General features: G+C 39.4%; 1 protein-coding gene across 1 annotated transcript in view; it reads right to left on the bottom strand.

The window, feature by feature from the left end:
• Nucleotides 1–15,418, bottom strand: part of LOC117427922 (mothers against decapentaplegic homolog 6-like) — a 29,684-nt gene extending 14,266 nt beyond the window's left edge. The window contains exons 1-3 of the mRNA XM_034046315.3: nucleotides 13,801–15,418; nucleotides 10,792–10,848; nucleotides 9,558–9,635 (exon numbers count right to left, since the gene is read on the bottom strand). Of these exons, the coding sequence (XP_033902206.3) occupies nucleotides 9,558–9,635; nucleotides 10,792–10,848; nucleotides 13,801–14,584 (919 nt within the window). The 5' untranslated portion in view covers nucleotides 14,585–15,418. The remainder of the gene's footprint in view (nucleotides 1–9,557; nucleotides 9,636–10,791; nucleotides 10,849–13,800) is intronic.
• Between the last annotated feature and the right edge of the window lie 6,133 nt (nucleotides 15,419–21,551).

The raw sequence follows: 21,551 nt of genomic DNA, 5'->3' as shown, positions 1-21,551 counted from the left end.
AACAAGCTCAGGTGTGTCTTATTAAACTCATAGTAAAACCAAGAATGGACCTGCTTTGCAATGGGAGTCCTATTTCCAACCTGTGGCGGAGTGTCCCGCCCCTATTTATTATTATTTGTATTTTTGTTTGCGGCGCAGTTAAAAGCGCCGCGTCTTTTGTTATTATTTATAATTTAAAACCTCGTGAGGATGCGTGACTGATCAGCTACTGATTATTTAACTAGCTGACAGTCGCGCATCCTTACCAAACGCGTGCAGACTGTGGCCGAGGGGTAATAAGATAATTAACAGCTAGTTAACCCCTCGGCCAGAGTATAAGAACCTGCAGCTGTCCGTGCTGCAGGGTGGTGTGTACAGAGAGGAGGTACGGGGAGATAGAGAGGAGACAGACTTTAAAATAAACAATTGCTAAAATGTGCTGGATTAGCCAGCACGACACTTACTTGTTTGTCTGTTTATTCGTTTGGCCCTCGTGCCCTTTTGTTTTTGGTTGTTTTGTTCAAATCATTTGTTTTGTTTATTTATTTATTAAAATCAGCTGAATGCCGTTGCGTTCAGTTTCACCCGCCCATTCATTGTTGTGGTTCTGTTACTTCCTGATCCGTGACGTCACCACACCTCACCACTGCAAGCCAGCCTGCCACACAACCCTACAGACATTACTGAACCAACTATTTTCTTTTCACAGACCTAAAGACACGTACCCTACATTATCCAGTTTAAGACTTCATACTGTGTTAATGGATCAATCCACAAAATATTGGCAAAAATTATGTATGTTCTACTACTTGATAGGTGGTGCCAGTTGAGTGTACCATCAAAGCACTGTGCAATGGGAGTCTTATTCCCAGCCCTGTACTGAAAGCTGGGAGGTAAATGGTTAAAAGCGTTGTGTTCTCAGGAGTTCCTTCTCCCTCTTCTGAAGCGCTACAGAGTGGCTTTCTTATGTTGTTGTTTTAACTCACTGGAACTGTCAGCCATTAAGATAGCCATGAAGAGCATACAATTACAACCAGCTGGTCCTCAATGGAGTTTTCCCTTCCAGGCAGGAGCTTGCTGTGTGCGGGGGCCTGGCAGGCCGGGCTGGCGTGCCACTGCACCCCTGCGTGTTCGTTGCTCATTTCATAGCGCTGCCTGGCTCCTATTCAAATTTCAAGCCTCTTAAAATCCCCTTGAGGTAAGACCTTGTTTGTTTGTTTGTTTGTTTTTAGATTTTTAATATAATTTGTTTTGTTGTGTACTTTTAGTTTCAGAACTGTATTGTTTAGACATACAAATAAGTACGCTGTTAACACAAACAAGGCCCTGCTAGAATGATATAACCAGAGTTTTCAAAGTTTTTAAAAAAATTAGTGGAAAGAAAATTACCGTAATATAATGTAAGAAAGCCATCTATGAAACGGTTTGTATTTTATTCTGTCCTTCAACAGATGTTCCATTTCAAATGAGTGTTTTCCTATTGAAATATTCATAAGAATAAATAAATAAACAAATATGCCGAATGCATTGTGCATAGAGCTGGCCCAGCAAGTCTGTCTGCAATATTGTTCAAGGATGTGCAGCGTGCCGATCACCCAGCAAGTTCTTCATCTCCCCCCTGAAGAGACTGATGAAGGCAGGGCAGACCGAATCTGTCGAGTGCCTTCCAAGCCAGCCGTCAAAAGCTGGCCTTGTGGGTTGGTCTGCAGATCTGATGCAGAGGAATTTGTAGCTTGTCCGTTGATACTCGTGATCGTTGTGGGTTGCCAGTTTATGAAATACCTCCAGGAAGGATGTTTAGAATCTAGTTGTATTCAATAGTGAATTTATGTTTGGTTTTGTGATGTGGAACACCATCGCACAGTCGTGGATACCTGGGTTGGTGATGATTCTGTTTAAGAGGTGCCTCAGGGGGGCTGACTAGCTGTAGCTAACTAGTGCTGTTAGAAGGAAGAGGGGAAAAGCTCCTTGTTCTGGTGATGGCGGTTCTTTCTGGGGTTTCCCCTCATATCACTTCATTCATAAACACCTGGTTGAAGAACACTGGCTTAAGAGTCAATAATTCACAGCAGGTTCCCAGAATTGTCAGTGGAATCCCAGAAAGTAGTAATGGACCTTTAAATTGGGACTTGGGGAGGTAAAAGGTTAAGCTGATGAAGCAGTGTGCGGATAGGTGTGTGCGTGAGTGAGTGTGTGTGTGTGTTTTACGATATCAGTTCCTTACAGCTCCAGCATGAGAGCACAAAGGGTCTGGTTTCTATTTACTGGCCGATAATAACCTGCATTTTTGTTTGGCAAAAAATCTAATTTGTGCAGAAATGCATTCTTTCCATCTGGCATTAAAACAAAGGAATCAAAAGTCGTGTATTTTTAATCAACTTAATTGTCAACAGAATAAAAAGAAAAGCCATTTAAAAAAAAAGAAAGAAATGGCATGAAACTACATCTATCAGATTACATTCTTTATAAACATTTTTTTGAACAAATATTACAGTTTAGATATTTTTGGGGGGCCTGGGAGAGGGACATACAATACAGTGAGGCGTACAGTTGTGAGTTGTCAAATGTTTTCAGCCCTCTCGTTATTAAAGTGAGTAAACTGTGTTTTGAGTTTAGGACTTCTTGGCAGAGTTTCAAAATTACAAAGAGGGATTGATGAAACTGACGCTAACAACGAGCTGAAACTGGCAATAGTGAAACAGTGAAAGAATATTTTGTGACACTATGAGTAATAATATGGAATAAGCAAGTAGGTTACAAGTGTCCAAAATAAACCGATTCACCTTTTAGAGGAACGTAAGCTAATTAATTGAGTCAACTAGGATTCTTCATGAAATCTGTTGATTTCCTTTGCAAGCGACCCCCACTAATGAGCTCATAAAAGTATCATGATAAGGAACAGACAGCCGTGGCTCTTGGTCAAGGGGGGGGGTGGGGGGGGGTGGTGGGGGGGGGTGGGGTGGGGGGGTGGGGGGGGGGGGGGGGTCAGAGCACAAAGCACAGGAATGCGCCCTGACCACGGATCTTAATTAAAGTGCTACAGAACAAAGCAGCTTCTTACCAGCTAGTTACTGAACTCGCTCTACAGAATCTTTCATGTGGGATGTAGTGCAGCAGTTTACATGTTAGCCCGGCTAACATCCAGAATGAGGATCACAAAGCAGTATAAAATGAACCCTGCTTCTGCTACTCAAACCACGCATGTTGAAAGGGTGGTACTAATGGGTTCTCACCTTGCAGTGGACAATTTTGCACAGCAGTGTAAGTTAACACAAGACTTTCAGTAGCATTTGGCAACTTCTGACAGGAAGCATTTCCATTCATTAGCCGCGCTGTTTCTAGTTTGTTTGTTATTTTCCAAAAAAAAAAAAAAAAAAACATTTTTAAAGTTTGAACTTAATTTAGAAAATAAACAGGACCAAAAGCTTATCAAAGAGTTTTCATAAATCATGGCACTCTTCATATAAAATCACAATGAATGAAGAGAGACAGATGTCTGTCTTGTTTTTATTTCCTTACTATTGTTCAAAAGCCCCTCTGGCCGTTTATTTCATATTTTCGAAACTGTCGCAATGTTGGAATACTTAACAGATTAACAGAGAAGATGCCAAGGAGAGCGCCACTCTAATGCAGCACAGCTGGGTGCAAATAAACTTTTAAAAAGAGTTCAAATAATAAAGAACTATCCTAAATGGCAATAAGCTACAGCATGTGTAGAGTATAGAGTATAGCCTTAATATGTCTGGAGGACCAGTATTATTGAATTGGCCTGCTGTTTATTATACTTTATAAACTCATTATAAAGATGCCAAAACATTGACAGGATGCCTACATCCCACGCTTATGGGCCAAACATGCAAAGCCAGGTGGTCTGCTCTCTTTCACTTGTGTCCTGTACACGTGGGGATGCCCTTGCACGTTTATATGTGTCTAAGACGCTCTATTTTAAAGCTTTGGAAGCATAAAGGGACTTTTAACAAAAAAAGGACAAAATTAGGGAGAGAAAAAAAATGCAATAGGGCTTAAGGTAGGAAAATTGTGATATAAAAATACAGCACAGTATTTTAATATTATATACTAACACGCACCACTTTGTTCATAAAAACATATTTTTGCACTCACAAATCTGTTACCAAAAACTAACATGGCTATAACAATTTTATTGCCAAAGTAACTGGCCAGTCAAAATGAACGATGAATGTAAAAGCAGGCTAATTAATTCAATTGGAATTTTGTGAAAAGGCGATATGGTTGTTAAAATCTAAAATATGTAAAAAGTGGATTACAGGTTTTCAAATGCAGTCTTTGTGTGCCTCACAAAAGGGCGAGTGTCCCTCCAGTACCCTGCTATACATGGCTTACAGTCCTGATGCTATCAGCTGGTCCTTATACAAACTGAAATTCCTCCAGGACTACAGAGCATCAGCTTTCTCTCTCATCAACAGAAATGACCCGAAGAGCAAACAACAACGTGACAGCTTCTCAATACACGGCTCCTGGAATCCTGTATGCTTTACAAAAGGCTAATAGTGCATGTGGTTCTAAGAATGCAGCATGCAAGTTGTCTTTAAAGGGAGACGGACCAAGCGTGCAATTAGAATGCGATGGAGGAAGCAAGTTTGCATTTATTTATATCATGTTTTCCTTAAAAGGCCCTGTCAATGTTTTTTTTTTTTCAGCTAATTGCCATAATTAAGCTTCAATAACAGGCCAGTCAACTCCAAACCACATTACAGGGTTGTACAGTTACTACAAATACTGTGTATATGACATGTTGAATTATACATGAAATCCTTGTTCCACTTAATCAAAGGGCAGTAGCACATTCAGAAGCAAGAGAATACAAGTCAATAAATGCACTATCAAATATGTGAGTGATTATAAAATCATTCATATTAAATCAATAAATAAATAAGGGAATTGCAATAATAAAACTAGGAAAACCTGATGTCTGCTTATGCAATTGTTCCTCCTAATCAAAGAGAGACCAACGTTTTTTTTTTTTTAAGTTATGCATCTTTTTTTTTTAATCCCACAAGAAAGTGCCACTAGTATTTTTACAAATATGCATCCACCCCAGGCCCAATAAATCCTTAACAAAAGACTCAAATTTAGCATGTTCCTTTTCTAGCCAATGAAAGTTCCATAACCAGAGCTGAGAATTCCGGAAGAGACCACCCGTCAACTGGCACGGGAATCCCGGTAGGCATTGCATTCTTTATGTGGAGCTCTATTCAGGAAGCAATGGGATTCACTTTGAGTGCAATACATGGACAATTCAGATTGATCTGAAAACTAGCACAGGAACTCGGCGAGGAAACAGGTGCAAAGCTAGAGATGGACAGAATCACTATATGCTGTTTAGAATACAGCTTATCCAATTAACACAAACATATCCCTCAATCTACCTGGTTTACTGAAAAAAGATCTTACAAAACGTAGCAAGTCAGAAACAGCAAGCACCAAATAGCTCTGCTAATTAGATTCAGAAGCATAATAATTCCATCTGTGAAGACATCTCCATTGAATATGGGGAACAGCCATCCTTGTGGTCGATAACATGCAACTGTAATATTCGTTTTAAAAAGGGAAACTCGTTAACTGTAGTTAAAAACAGCTTTCCTCTAAATGTTTGACTTTGGTTATGAGCAATTGGGGCCTCAAAGGAATGCTTGTGGTGAAGCATCCACTTCCTAAAATGCTTTTGAAGTCAAATACCTGTTTTCTACAGAAACCCAGCAGTACAACATGAAAGCCACAAGAAACTGCTTGATTTACAAATAAAGTTCTTCAAAACCATCCTTCTGTGGACTATGCCTACAAGCGTAGACTGTATTCGTTTGAGGACCGCATTCATTCCACTGAAGCGAGACAACATGAACTGTTCTGCTTTCGTAAAGGAAGACGATACCCTGTTTTTGCTCTTTGGGCAGAATTCCGGTAAGACCAATTTTATTTTCAGTTAACAAAAGCAAACATTATGTATACCTGGGCAGATCGTCACTGAGACACTGCAATGCAAATTTCGAAACCAAGGGCCCATTTAAAAAGCTGCAGTTGTGCAATGGGCTTACCGGCAGGGACTTTGAATGGCTCTTGCCTTGAAAATAGGTTGCTTCACTAAAACCACAAAGCTTTTCTCCGTTTTGCAACAGCATCCCCTCCTTATCCCAGGATGGCTGAAGATGTCCCCGAGCATTGCTTTTAAGAGCTTTACCATTTAATCTCAGCCATTTTCTTCAGGGAGCACTTACTTACTCGCCAACCACACAGATACCTGACGTTTCATTTCTTCATTCTCCTAGACCTACACTGCAAGCCAAGGAAAGAATGAACCTCCTTGCTGTGCAGGCATCCAAGTTTGTGTTAAACAAGATAATTAAGAGGATTGCAATGTTCTTTTAGAAATCCCAGAACTCACAGAAACCCTTTTTCACCTTCATTCTTCAAAAGACTTACTGTGGCAACAGTAAACAAGGGCTTGGTTTCTACTGTGCTTTCATCACCAATACATGAAGACACTTTCGGAGGACTACGCTGTGAAGATGGTTCACTCAAATGGCACCATGTAGTAAAAATAACAAAACCAAAAAAAACAGAAAAAAATAATTACTTGAATATTTTGTGGATTGATCCATTAACACAATATGGATAATGTAGCGCAATGTCTTTAGGTCTGTGAAAACAAAATAGTTGATTCAGTAATGTTTGCAGGGTTGGAAATAGGACTCCCATTGCATACAGTTTGATCGATTCCTGGTTTTACTATGAGTTTAATAAGACTCACCTGAGCCTGTTGTCTATATACTGTGGCTAATCAAGCTTGTATTAAAACCTGGAATGGGTGACACTGCTATGCAATAGGAGTCGTATTTACATCCTAGTGTGTGTAAAAACAATTCTATCTACAATAAAACATATTTGTGGGTGCAAGAAAAAGTATCAGCTGTCCAAAAAATAAAACATCTTTGCAGGGCTAAATGCCTTTTAAGCTGCTTTTTTTTTAAAAAAAAAAACCTGAAACCCATTTCAGCAGGAGTTCCGATTTCCATCTCCCGGGCATCTCGGCTCACTGACAGCGTGACTTCACTTTCTAGTCTATCTCTTATCCTTGAGTTCAAAGTCCATCCACAAGGGAAATATAAATCAGCCAGCCACACACTCTGTTATTAAGAGTTGCACTATTTGAAACTGCACTGCGGGAGAGGGAGTATCCAATTACAGTGCAAGCCTGGTCGCATTTTATCTTTATATTGTTCCAGTTAAAAACACCACTTTCACCACAGAATACATTTTATCATACCCTCCCAGTTTTAAACAAAACACCAGCGACAGGCTGTCTTTTACTATGAAACCTTCATCTTGGGGAAGTTTAAATAGCTTTTGATGAAGTAAAAAAAAAAAAAAAAAAAAACTAAGAGAAGGTAAGGAAAAAAACTTTATGAATTTTTTGAAGGTTTGAAGATTTAAATCTTTCATGTCTGAAAGATAAACTCAGAAAACACTAAGGCTTTGTGGATCGCTTTATGGAAAAGAAAACTAAGGAGACTCATTTTTGTTTAAAAACATAATAGCACTGATAATAACATTGGAAAGGCTTAACCACATTTTAATCGGAAAGCAGCCTGGTTTGTTTGCATTTCCTTTAAGTTGTACGGAGACAAGCAAATCCTGCCTCACCCATAAGCAATTACATCACTCTGTGAACAAAATGCCGAGCGCAAAAAACACAACAGAAATTTTACAGAAAAGATCCCAATAACATTTCACTGGTTACACCACCAAGATGCCACCCATATCAGACTTTTATCCTAGGACCTTGATCTGACAGTACCCCTCTATTGAAAAAGAAAATCATCTACTAGCAACATAGGGCAGCAGTGTGGAGTAGTGGTTAGGGCTCTGGACTCTTGACCGGAGGGTTGTGGGTTCAATCCCCAGTGGGGGACACTGCTGCTGTACCCTTGAGCAAGGTACTTTACCTAGATTGCTCCAGTAAAAACCCAACTGTATAAATGGGTAATTGTATGTAAAAAAAAATAATGTAATTGTATGTAAAAATAATGTGATATCTTGTAACAATTGTAAGTCGCCCTGGATAAGGGCGTCTGCTAAGAAATAAATAATAATAATAATAATAATAATAATAACATTTACAGGAACAGTGAATCAGTTATATAAACAGAAAAAAAAGTGTTTTCTTAAACCTGACAAGAGTTTCAAGATGCAAGATCTACTTTCTGATGAAGGCGTGCCGCGATTCTCTGTAGCCGTTTAATATAGTAGGTCTGCTTGTTTTGCGACCCCATGAAATGTTTCGTGACCTCCCCACTTTGAGGACTGCCACATAGGGTACAGTACAGTACTAAAGGCTTGACAAGAAGTCCTTATGTGGCAGTGCCTGTCATAATGCAAGTATTGAAGTATTTCACTGCTTGCACAGTCCCTGCTCCCCTGCCTACCTCTAGGTGTAGTCCCAGCACAGCACTGACCTCATACGTTATTGCTCAAGTTTTAAATGGCAATCCTAGTAATCAAAAGAAACCACAAGAAAGCTCACACCTTTGGCTGGTTTAAAAATAGATAACTTTCTCATTCAGTGCCAGCATAGCCATTGCACGAAACAAACAAGACTACTCTCACACGCTCGACCTCAAATGCAAACCATTACCAACAGCAACCAAAACTGGAGAACACAAACACAGAGCCAATCCAATCACTGCCAAAACATGATGCATGTGAAATCAAATTGCACATTTCAGCAAGACATAATATGACAGTATTTCATACACCCCTCCACCCCCCCCCCCCCCCCCAAAAAAAAAAACTAAAACAAACGATGCATGACTAAATGCACTGGAATTCTAAAGAGTAAAGTACTTTTTTTTCATAACTTGCTATTATTATTATTATTATTATTATTATTATTATTATTATTATTATTATTATTACTATTATGTTGTGTGAAGGTGATTTGACTATTAGTTCAGGAGCTGCTCTTCAGTTCTAGTTGCCATAGACATATGAGACATATGTAAAGTAGGCTAGATCTGCCAAAGTGTCTTTATATTAGTAAGCACCAGCGCCATCTAGTGCACAGCAGAGTACTGCCAGCAAAAATAAAGGAAACTCGTTTGCAAAGTAGCATATCACTAGATGGTGCAGACTTACTTCTATATAGAAACGTGGGTTACATATACCTATGACAGGCAACACGAACTGAAGAACAGCTCCTGAAAAATGAAATGACCAACAAAAATCCTACAAGCTTAGCGGTCGCATTTCAAAGGCACAGTGTAACAGTGAAACATGTGGACTTCAAATCAGTTCAAGTTTGAAATGAAAACACTGATCTAGAGGTAAGGCATTCCAACGTGAATGACCAACTCATGCAAAAAAAAAAACACAACAACAAACAAACAGCAGCTTCGTGCCAGATGCAGTTCTGCCTTTAGGAAGAGCTGTTAACTTGTGTTCAGCACTTCTCAAAGGATAGCTTGAGGATTCATGTGATACAACACTACTGTGAATATACACAGAATAGGCATGGAAGAGTTAGATCTGTGAGCACGCTTTACCTGAGAAGTCCCTGGGAGTGACGTTGGGAGAATTTGTAGCCTCAGTTTCAGTGTATGACAATGTTGAATCTGAAAGATCTGTTAACAAAGGAAATATATTAGAAGCAAACCTGTCACTGTGTACTGTAGCTGCTGGCATATGAAGCCCTGCCACAAGAGAAATCTAATAAGTCCTTTAGTCAAATACATATTGCATGCTCATCATTATAGTTATACCTTAAAACCCACCATAGTCCATAAAATAAAACAATAAATTGCCTTTAAAGGAATCTTTACCTGGATCCATACTGTAAAATGGCTAGTTCTGAGGGATAGGTTGCTCATCCAGTAATAAAATGTATAGCCAAATATATGAGAGAGTGTGACATTTCTTTCTGGATACAAACTTCAGTGCAGCATTCTCAAAGCCCACAAAAGAAGGTTCAGTTTATAAAGCAGGTTGGAACTTGGTGTCGACTGGATAAGGTTACATTAAGGAGCTAAACAATTCATAGCTACTGTACTTAATTGCCACCATTAAAATTCCTGACGTTGTTTATTCTTGCTTGCTTCCTTCCTTCCTTCCTTTGCGTTCAAACTGAGGCAAAACTTTGTTATAAGAAGTAAGCAGCCACTGTGTCCCTGGCTAGCCGAACCACTCCAATTAAACACTTTAAATGTGGTTTGCTTTGGGACTTAGCTAAAAGCATGTTGAATTAAACAAAACGGCATGTTTTTATTTGACCAGTTTACTCTTATTAACAAACAACCAACCTGTCCCATATTCTAGGATGACTTTATCACCCACACAAACAGCCCTGTTAAGTGACTGCTGCTGTATGTGGCAATCAAAAATGTGAAAGAACTCGTATATAAGGATCCTTAGGGATGCGTCATAAGGTTTTGTATCCAAATATGATTTAACAGAAAAAGTAAAACTATGCAACTGTTTCCTGCAACGTTATGTCCCCCTGTGTGTATAATATCAACAGGCTTAATGATATTAACGCTAGTTCACCACGTGGGGTTTGTTGCATTGTTATAATATATATGTTTTTTTGTAAATATGAAACAGCAAATTGCTGCAGACCAGCAGGTACAGTTTGAGTGGCACTCTTCACTGGGTCCTGCCATTCTCAGTCAAACTGGATCAAAGGGAGTGTGACGTCATCGCAGCCCGTTAAATGAAAGCGGCCAGATGGCCATGATGGAAACGTATAATAGGGTAATTGAAACAGTCTACTTTTCTACTTACCCAGTGGCTTAAACTCTTCATTAGGAGAAAGCCGGGAGTATGGAGGAGGGGGAGACTCTAAAAAAAGAAAACATCGATCAATGATCAAATATCATTACTACTCTTTAAGCACCTGGACATTTATTAGTGAAATAAATACATAGTAGTGTTTTCTCGTGGCTAAACTTACAACAGCATTGAGCCAAGTTATCATAGCATTATGATAAGGTGGTGTTAGTATATTGAAAATAAAACACAATTGTTTGGTTTGTGTGCTTTTTGTCTTGTTTACTGCAACACAAGAGGTAATTTTCCTATTAAATAAAATGTTTTGACATGCACCATTAAAAAAAGAAGAAAAAAAAACACACTACAGTTAAAAGTAATTATATTTAATAAAGTAACCGTTTCAATCCGATTTCTATAGAGAAAATAGCTTGCAGCATTTGGAAAATGCGGTACGTGTGCAAAAAGCTATGAAACGGCATGTCAAGAAATAATAGTGCTGTTGCTGCTTTAAGAGAACAGTAATTGCGTGGATCCGCAGTCAGCCAGATAAACAGCTAGTCCGGCCGGCGCCAGCAGTACGCAAACTGCATATTATCACCGCTCCTTTACCTAAATAGCTGAGGGGACCTCCTTAGGAAAAAAAGGGCTTTTAAAGTACAACTTGAAACTGATCTCATTTCAAAGGAATAATGCCTGGCCAAATAAAAGAAAAAAAAGAAAGAAAAAAACTGTGCTTATTTAAATCTTAGCTCTCGTTATTGAAACAAACCATTAGTGTGTGTGTGTGTGTTTGTTTTGCACGCTCCTGCTCAGTTCTAAAAAGTAATCAAAAAGTTTGTGTAAGCCGCTTCTACGTATGCCCTATGGAATTGATATAACGCCAATTTACACATTCTAATTACAAAACACATACTAAAAATAACACTTCTCAATTCCTTTATTTTTTTTAGGGGAAAACGTGTTTTTATATAATTAAACTTGTTTTAGGACAAGACACTAATTTTATAATTGTATGTATATATAATATATTAACAATAACGTGATTTTATTGTAATAAAAATGTCACGAATAGGATAAGTTCATATAGCACACTATTTCCAACAGAACAAGAAAACAAGTGTATCTTTAATCTCACCATGTGACTTGTAATGCTTCATGGAGTCCGAGGAAAAGTCAAAATCGTCTACATCAGTGACAGAATAAATACTACCTTATCAGGCCATACATCAGTGCGTATGAGCGATGTGCAAAATGCATCAAAGACCAGCGATTTAAGATGTACTTAGTTTTCTTGCGAGGGGCTTGGTAAAGCGTGTGGTTAAAACTGAAGGACACTTTGACAACAACAAAAAAAACCGTTTCTTATCTTTCATTTATGGTTTCCTTTCAAAGTAAAACGTGATTGCGGGCTGCGAACAGCCAACTGACACTCACATTGTAGACCAGTAAACCAGATTGTTTTAAAGTATTTTTAATAGCGCTTTTTTTTTTTTTTTTTTTTTTTTTTTTAAAGCAGCAGATTCTGGATCACAAGCATCCAATAAAACAGCTTAACAAAACGTCCATATAAACTTTTTAAGTGCTTTCACTCTTCCGAGTAGATCGCTGTGGACACAATGGAAGCAGTTCACAAAACTGCAAGGGAAAGGCTTCGAAGAGGAAAGTGGTGCCACAGATGACCGCTTCATTTGAGCAATGATGTTTGAGTAATATCAAACTTGGTTACGGGTGACAGGACAGAAACGCCTTCCCCCAGTCAGACGTGTCACACAAGAATTCCATGAAGGCTTTTAGTAGGTCAACACGACGCTTCTGCAGAATGCATTCCAAGGCACTGTACTTTGGTCATAGAAATATTAAACCAAACTGAAATGCATTACTTCTTTCAGTATCTGAGTGATATGTTTTCAACCCAATGTTATTTTGATAATGTGGAGAATCTTACTCAACATCTATGGACTTTTCCCACGTTTCTGAATACAGATTGGGGTTTTACAGGATGAAAACCCCATTCAAAGTCGAAAGCATGTGTTAATACTGCTAAAGCATACGGATATACAATTAAAAAACAGAACACACCAAGAGAACCCGGTCACAGTCACGTACCCCACACCCTGTCAAGTAAGCGCATGTTTATTTTGTGATTGGTTTTCAATTATAATCATTACCTCACCAGTTACAAGAGTAACTTGACCTGCTCGTTCTGGGCCGCACAGTCATCGAGTTGTTTGAAGAGGCTGATTGAACTGTTTGCTTCTCACGATTAAAATGTGTGCTTTTCCAGCTAGGGGTAGGTAGGTGGTAGGTAGGTGGTAGGTAGGCTCTTATCTTTGACTCTTGCAACCAGCCCGCCCACATTCTACAGGCAGTCCGTTGCGCAACGCTTTGCGGGTTTTCTAACCCCTGCACAGACAGCCCTGCTAAAACACCGTCTAAATCTCAAGGTTACTCGGATACCTGAGGTAAGGACCACTCACACTTGGTGTTTACGTGACTAGGTTCTGTATCCCACAGTGATATAAATATGCGAACGCGAGGTGGAATGCGTGTCCTATACCGCTTGAATCGCACTCGGATTGTTTTCTGTTCCAATAAAATCACACCTGTTGGCGCGGGTCCTCTCCAGGTTCTAAACCCATTCTGTGCTACAGTGTTTACGTGCCCAGGGGAAAATATCTTTCTCCTGGGCTAGCTAGCTTCATGACTCTGTTACAAAAAAAGCAAGTTGGTGTGAATACTGTACACATACAACAGATCATCATTAAACTGATATACCTTTTATAGTTCAGTGGTACCCTTCTTAACAGCATCAAAACTTTGAAACGCGTTGTTATTCCAGTTTTCATGACATGATTTAATTATTGTTTGGAAAAAAACAAAAACAAAAATCTGTTAAATATCTTCTGGACTGTGCTTCTGCGGATACGATGACGTTTGTAAATGACGTATAATAATAATAATAATAATAATAATAATAATAATAATAATAATAATAATAATAATAATAATACATGTTCTTACCTGGCCCGCACAGCCTGCTGAAGTGATAGGGATTGCAGCACACCGCTGGACTGTCCAAAATCCCAAAACTCTCACAGTCGCAAAGAGGTTTGAGCTCTGCCGGGTGCTGCATATCTGGCCAGCGGTAGAGTTTGCACAGAAGTAGCTGAGGGGAAGCCGCCTGGCCGCCCACCCGCACCTCTGTCCGGAACACCATCACACAATCGGTGGGCATACCCCCTTTCGATTCCACGGCCTCCACCAGGGTATCCAAGGATTTCTCCTTTAGCCTTTTTAATAGAGAATAGGTTGCAGATTTCAGCTCCTGCTCCACTGCCGAGCGGGGTTCAACATCCTGACTGCTCACAGAAAGAGCGTGGCTCCTCAGCGCGAAGCGACACGATCTGGGCTCTTTATCCCGAGCCGTTCCTGGGGTTTGGGGTCCAGAGTGGTCCCGATCCTTAAACAAACAGCAGGTCACCGTTTTGCAATCGCTTTCCTGCGAGGATCTGGGGTTTTCATGATCCTGACTCTGGATGCAAAACGCATCTCCACCTTGATCCAAAATGATGCCTGTCCTGGCGCTTTCTGCAGGAGTCCTCACGCAGCCCCCTCCTCGGACCCTGGGCGAGCTGAGGGTCATCGCTCTGAGTTCCGTTTTGTCAATTCTCTCCGGGTTTCTGCTGCACCGATCGTCCCGATCCACCTCGCTATTTTTACTGCTTCCATCTCCCCCCTCTCTATCTGGAATCAAACGGGTTCTCCAGAGTCGCCGCACAAGACCTGAGCGTTTGGACCTGAACATACGACAATTTATAGATAGATATTTTTTTATTTTAGTTCAGATCCTGCTGGATACCAATTAGTTCCAAGGTCGCCGTAAAACATGAAGCTTTTGCAAATGCCGTGCAACGATTGCACAGCCGAGTGCAGTGTATTTGCAACCAGACTGCAACATTAGATTTGGGGCAAATACAATACCTTGCTAAATAAATTGCAAGAGTAGCACAATTGCACACAGCTACATTGAAATCAAAATGCATTCACTTACTAAGAACCTTGCAAAAAAAGAAGACAATATTCTATTTTTCCTTTTTATTCTTAATACGAAAATGCATTAAATACGTTAAGAGTTATTCCCAAACGATGTCCCTTTAATCTATCTTTCATTCATGCTGCTTGCTATGAAGATCACACATGGTTGCAGCAGAATGCAACGCTGCTACAGTACCCGAACAGTGTGCTCTCTTAAGGGGTTTGGACTTTGAAACACCTTCCGATCTTTCCTTTTAAAGCTGCGATCGGCACATGAATGGAACTACTCCGCTGCAAAATAATTCCAAAATAAATTCCTTTTTAGAATCCTAGTGTGCTCTCGGAGAAAGTAAGGCAATCGCTGCTACAACCCCAAAGATCCTTATGTATTGAAACTCAATTGAGAACGATCCCTGCACACCAATGTGTGTCCGGCTCCGTGTGTTCCGACCTGAATAAACAGAGATCTAGATTTCTTTCTTTCTCCGTTTCTCTCTCTTTTTTTCTTTCTGAAACACACACACGCGCATACACATACACACACACAGGGCCCCCTAGGAGAGAGCTGGAGCCATTGGCTGCCTCCTGTCACGTGTTTGTCTAGACACTTTGGCGGCTCTGTGCTGCACTGGTTGTTGCGCAAACAGGGTTTCAAGTTTCTTAACTCTTAAAGGCGTAGCATCCACTTTTAGAATAACTATTTTTGGAGAACACCTCCATTGTTGTAAACAAGAATGATTTTTTTAACATGTTGATGGAATATAATATTGATGTCATGTATGAATCTGTACATTTGGTTTAGGATGCACTTGATGAAGTGACCCAGCTTTCCTCGTTTGAACCCCAAACCCCGAGTACAGGGGAGCTCAGTGTACCTGTAGATTGCACACGATGACCTTGCACAACCATGCTTGCCGAGTCATCTAGTTGAAGCATTTTTTATGTATAAATATATCTTTATGTATGTAACTATGTTCATTCATAAAACACAATAATACACATATAAACTACATACCTACATGTAGAAATACGTAACATAATCGATTTATTGAAGTTTTTCATTGCACACATTATATTTATTTATATTTTCATGTGATTAACTAATACAACAAGTTGTGGAAAGACTTTTTTCATCTTGCAAAGCAATATTCAACAAAGAAAAGGGGAAGCCACACACTCAAACATACACCTAAAAGTTTATATAAGAAAGACTCTGAAATCTGTATTATTAAAAAATGTCTTGAAATATCTTTGGACTGCATTTTACTCATTTCATCATGCCTCTCTCGAGTTTAATTACAATGTGTTTCATGTCATTGAAACAGTGTTACCATGTTATTTGTGTGTTCCTTTACTGAATGAAAACAGAATCAGAATGCATATCAGCATTGTCTGTGATACAAATTTGAGCAACTCAAATAAACACATTGTGGCTTTAACTGAAACCCCGCGTACCCGTAGCTGATCCAGCACTGAAAGCGTTAACATGCTGCGCCTGGAGTCAGCGAGGCGCGGCCACGCCCCCGGGATGTATTAACGTGCTCAGAGTGGCAAAAGTTCAGGCCTAGGGGGAAGTGATTGGCCCGCGATATTAAAAGCCTTGCCCCCTAGATCGATGATTGGTTTGGAAAAGAAAATAGACACGCCCATTCAAAAGTTGAGAGTCAATGAAAATAAATGCCATTTTACTCCAGCAACCGAAGTTGTCAGCTGTGTTTATAGGCAGTACCTGCTGAGACTAAGGGAAGAATGTACATAGTTACGAATTGGGTTAGTTATATTAAAAGTATTGCTTGCACAAGGAAAACACACCATTTACGTATATTCACTTCCACTCAGCAGTACACTCACTGTATTGTCACTGGGACAAAACCATTATTATTATTATTATTATTATTATTATTATTATTATTATTATTATTATTATTATTATTATTATTATTATTGGTGATGAAAGGTACACAACTTATTTTTTTACCATCTACATTGTCAGATAGATTGAGAGATTCAAATCCTATTTCACGTGTCCTCTGTTGTTCTTTCATTCTAGATCATTACATGCATTTTTACGGCAGCTTCTAAAACCTGTATTTGTGAATGAGGCGTTGTTCTGTGTTGTGTTTTAGAAACGATCTACACGGGCGTGGAACTGAAGCCAATGCGAGGTAAACAGCAATCATCTGGGCAGCAACACAGTGTTACACGGGGGCAGGAATGATAGCTGCACGCCCCTAGTGGTCGAACCACCTCACTTCACAAATCAAGCTTTTAGAAGGGGGTTGGCAAAGGACATCAATCAAAGCCCACATTCTCACATGAAAATGAAGTATTTTAAACTAGGCTCAAAATTTAATACACTCACCTTTAACAAAAACACACTATTAAACATTTATATCAAACATTAACAAATGTGGTGGAATGATGCAGACCTCTACTACGGACGGATCACTGATCAATAATCAGAGAGCACTGGTAGATGTTCCTTCATCTTCCTTGTTTAACAGTGAAGTTGCCTGGATAGCAGCTTGGAGGACGGCGGTGATTTCATATTGCTGTGTCGCTCTGTAACATGGAATCACATTACTCCTAAGGGATCGAGAGGTCAGTGGGGCTGTTCAGAGAGGCATCTTGTATGTACAGTGTGGCAGACACCTGTTTCAAATACATTTCCCATTGTGACTCTACCACGGGAAACTCAGAGCAAAGCAAACTGTTATTGCAAAGCTGCACTTTTACATGTCTTTATCACTACAGCCCTCACAAGCTCAAGCTTAAACCTCTTACAGGATTTATTCAAAGAGATGAATACTTTAACAGTAAGGCCCCTTTTGTACTATATTAGAGAGACGTTTATCTGCTATAAAATATTTAGAGACTTATCAAAATCAAACAAATTCAGCCATTACACAAATACAAACCTGCCATTCTCCAGCTAAAGGAGTGCTAACCATTGTTTGCAATCATGTTTCTTGCCTCTTATGGTCACTATAGAATTACTGCCTTTAGTTCAGGTGAGGATTGGGTGGGTCTTTGCTTGCATTTTATTCTTCTACTCTGAGCATGCCGATATACGTCGAAGATGACACTGTAAGATTCTCCGCACAACAAAAGGGGGCAGTTATAATGCTAATAGACTAATCAGAGGTAAGAAAATGAATTGTATAGCATGGTCTGTCATGTTTATTAAAATCCTTTACCATAGCTTGTTATTCTTTATCATGCTTCCCTATGCTTGGCCATGCTTTTGCTTTATTACACTTTGCTGTGCTTTTACTGTGGTACACTTTTATAAGGGTGAAGGACTGTTAGATCTACTGCATTGTGGGATTTAACCAGGACACCATGGATAACACCCTGGCTCGTATGAGTCCTTCACTCTAACCCCAGATCCAATTCCCTGTTTTGTGGCTTCCGAAATCAACCATATATATTCCCCATGCTTTTATATCACTTCCTTCTGTCTTTACCATGCTTTTATATCACTTCCTTCTGTCTTTACCATGCTTTTATATCACTTCCTTCTGTCTTTACCATGCTTTTATATCACTTCCTTCTCTCTTTACCATGCTTTTATATCACTTCCTTCTGTCTTTACCATGCTTTTATATCACTTCCTTCTGTCTTTACCATGCTTTTATATCACTTCCTTCTGTCTTTACCATGCTTTTATATCACTTCCTTCTGTCTTTACCATGCTTTTATATCACTTCCTTCTCTCTTTACTATGCTTTTATATCACTTCCTTCTCTCTTTACCATGCTTTTATATCACTTCCTTCTGTCTTTACCATGCTTTTATATCACTTCCTTCTCTCTTTACCAGGGAATGCTTCCATAACAGCAGAAGTAGGTTATTATAGCAAACCCTTTAAGAAAAAAAAAATAAAATACACAAATCATCTTAATAACAATAAAATAAATCTCCTCAAATCAATGCATCACAGTGTGGAATAGAAAATGTTTGCAGTATAAAGATAACATGCTATACGGTTACATCCATTGCTGTTGCAGCCAGACTTGTTATTGCTGGAGTGTTATTTCATCGTCATTGATTCGATCTGGTTTCAAAACATATAAATACTCTCGCAGTACTTTCCTAATGTTCACCAAATTGGCTGAAAACAATGGCGAGAGAAACTCTGATGTTTAAGTGACCCACCCTAATCACAGACAGACCTGACACACTTTAAAGGATATCACTTTATTACAAGAGGCCAGCGGGTTTGTTTATGAAACCGTACCTCGCTAATGTGACTTTCACAGCAGCAGCACTAAGTGCCAAGGCTGCTATGCAACAGTCATATTCAAAGTTTGACACAAGACACTATGGAGAATTTCTCCAACAAGTCTGCATTGTTTTCTTCCCCCCTCAAGTGTGTGTTTTTTTTTTGCTGCAATATGGGGGGGAAAGCACAGAGAAGGCAATTGTGCCAGTGATAATGTCTGTGTAATTTAGGGTAATGTTAGTTATTAAAGGATTGTTTCAATTAACTTGACTGTGGCGTTCTGTTTCACTATACTTTCAGTCCATAGTCTTGGAATACCGAAAGCTGTTTTTACAAGCATGTTTTTTACTGTGATGTTGCCAATAAATGACAAAATATGTTTTATTATCTTTACTGAATAAAATGGAGGAATTTACTCTCCAGTGATTCACGGCATAGTTCATGCTCCCAGTGTGTCTACAGTACGCAGTATTTATAGTGTTGGATTTTAAACTAGAGAAGGGCAGCCAGGCTCATCCCAGGACTTAATGACATGAGCTATGAGGACAGGTTACAATAATGAAATCTCTTCAGCCGCAATAAAAATGAGGGGACTTGATTGAAGTCTTTAAAATCAGAAATGGTCCAGATAAAGTTAACCCAAGACACGACTTCAAACTTAGCACAGAGAGAAGAACAAGAGGGCATAAATGGAGGCTGAGTAAGAGTAAGTTTAGAACAGAAGATAGGAAGCACTTTTTTACATAAATGCATGGAATAGCCTACCAGGTGATGTGGTGGGATCTAAAACACTGGGAACATTTAAAAAAGACCAGATTGTGTACTTTTAAATTAGTCCCGTGTCCGCCCCCCGAGTTGGGGAGAATGGTGTGCTAACAAGGGACGAGCCTTGATGACCCAAATGGCCTTTCTTGTTCCCAAACTTTTCTTATATTCTTATGTTCTTAGACATTTTTATTTTACTCCAATTGGAAAAGTTACAAAACTAGAAATAAACACATTTGGTATACGAATGAAGTACATTGAGGTTGTTTATTTTTCATTTTGTAACTTAAAAGGGTGTTTTTATATTAAAAGGTTTTGAAAAGGGCAATATGTACTCCGATGATAAATCACCTTATGATATCAATCTAAATTACCGCAAAAGGGTTACAAGTTTATAAAATAACTTTTGATATCTTAATAAAAGTCCTGTTGCAGCTGTACAATACCAATCAACACAGCGTCTTAAAGCTTCTCCCCAGTTCAGCTGTGATTTGATTTCACGATTAGCTAGACTGCCTGTCCATTACTGGGTTTCTTGAGGGAGGAGGAGAGGGAGAATGTACCCGCCGAGTGTCTCCTAGCTCTCAACCAGGCCTGCTCCTGCTGCTGCTGCTGCTGCAGAATAATCCGTTATCACAGCTGTTCCAGGAGATTTCTTTCCTCTGTGGTGGGACTGGTGCCAGACTGGTCCCCCTAGAGAGGCTTTGCAATAATCTAATGGTCATACTGGCTTGGTTGTGAGACTCCCCGGTTCAAAAGGGGAGACAAAATCAACTTAAATATGACTTGTAGCTGAAAGATGTTGGCCGACAGGAGCACGAGGAATTGGATTCCCGGCTTGAATGGCATTTTGATTATTAACCCCTTCAGGACTGCAGTACAGAGCTGGTTAGTCACGTTTGGGTCTTTGGTATACCGGCCATGTGTATGTTCATGCAGACAACGTACTGCTGTCTGTCAAACTCAAGCTGTATCGTTCTGAGTGAGCAACATGTCGGTTGAACAACATGTCATTGCCTTTAGAATATACATCCTTGTATTTAGACTATATTTGTTACTGGGATAAAGGATAAATATAGTGTTTATTGCACGTGTGTACATTTGGAAAAGGTTGTACCAATCTCCATTGCAGGAAATCATTTCCTTGGTGTAAAAGAATCAATGTCCCACTGTCTAGTCATTCTTGGTAGTAAATTAATAATATTTTTGGTTCTGTTGCAACTTTCCAGTTCGACTTTTTTTTGCATGGGTTTGAAGACAGGGAGATTATCTATTCAGGAATACCTTACAATACATTAAAATATATTTGCATCAGAATAAGTTTCAGCTTTTGTCTCAAAACCTTCTCCATGCTTTCATCTTTTTTCCTTTAACTCTACACTTCAGTCTATTCATGTTCTTTTCTTGTACTTTCTTTGTTCCCTTGTCTGCATCTCTATTGTAGCTGCCTAATATGTTGCAATGGGTATTTATTACTATCTGTATCTAGAGAGGAGCCCTCAATAGCAGCATTGAAGTGAAATGTCTGTGGGCAGGAGAGAAGGCAGCACACAGACTCCAGGCTGGAGACAGAGTGGAGGCAGACTATGGTGCACTGTCTGCCCTCCCTCATCCCTGACGTCACATTTCTTGTTCTGACATTAATAAACAATTCTCCCAAAACTGGTAATTCTGTGGAGTATTATGCCAATGAGCGCCCACAGAAAGTTCTTACAAAGTTTCTGAACAAGCATACTTTTAGGGAATG

Source organism: Acipenser ruthenus, chromosome 21 (assembly GCF_902713425.1).
Source record: "Acipenser ruthenus chromosome 21, fAciRut3.2 maternal haplotype, whole genome shotgun sequence".
Taxonomy (NCBI): domain Eukaryota; kingdom Metazoa; phylum Chordata; class Actinopteri; order Acipenseriformes; family Acipenseridae; genus Acipenser; species Acipenser ruthenus.
This window is presented reverse-complemented; position numbering and strand designations above follow the sequence as displayed.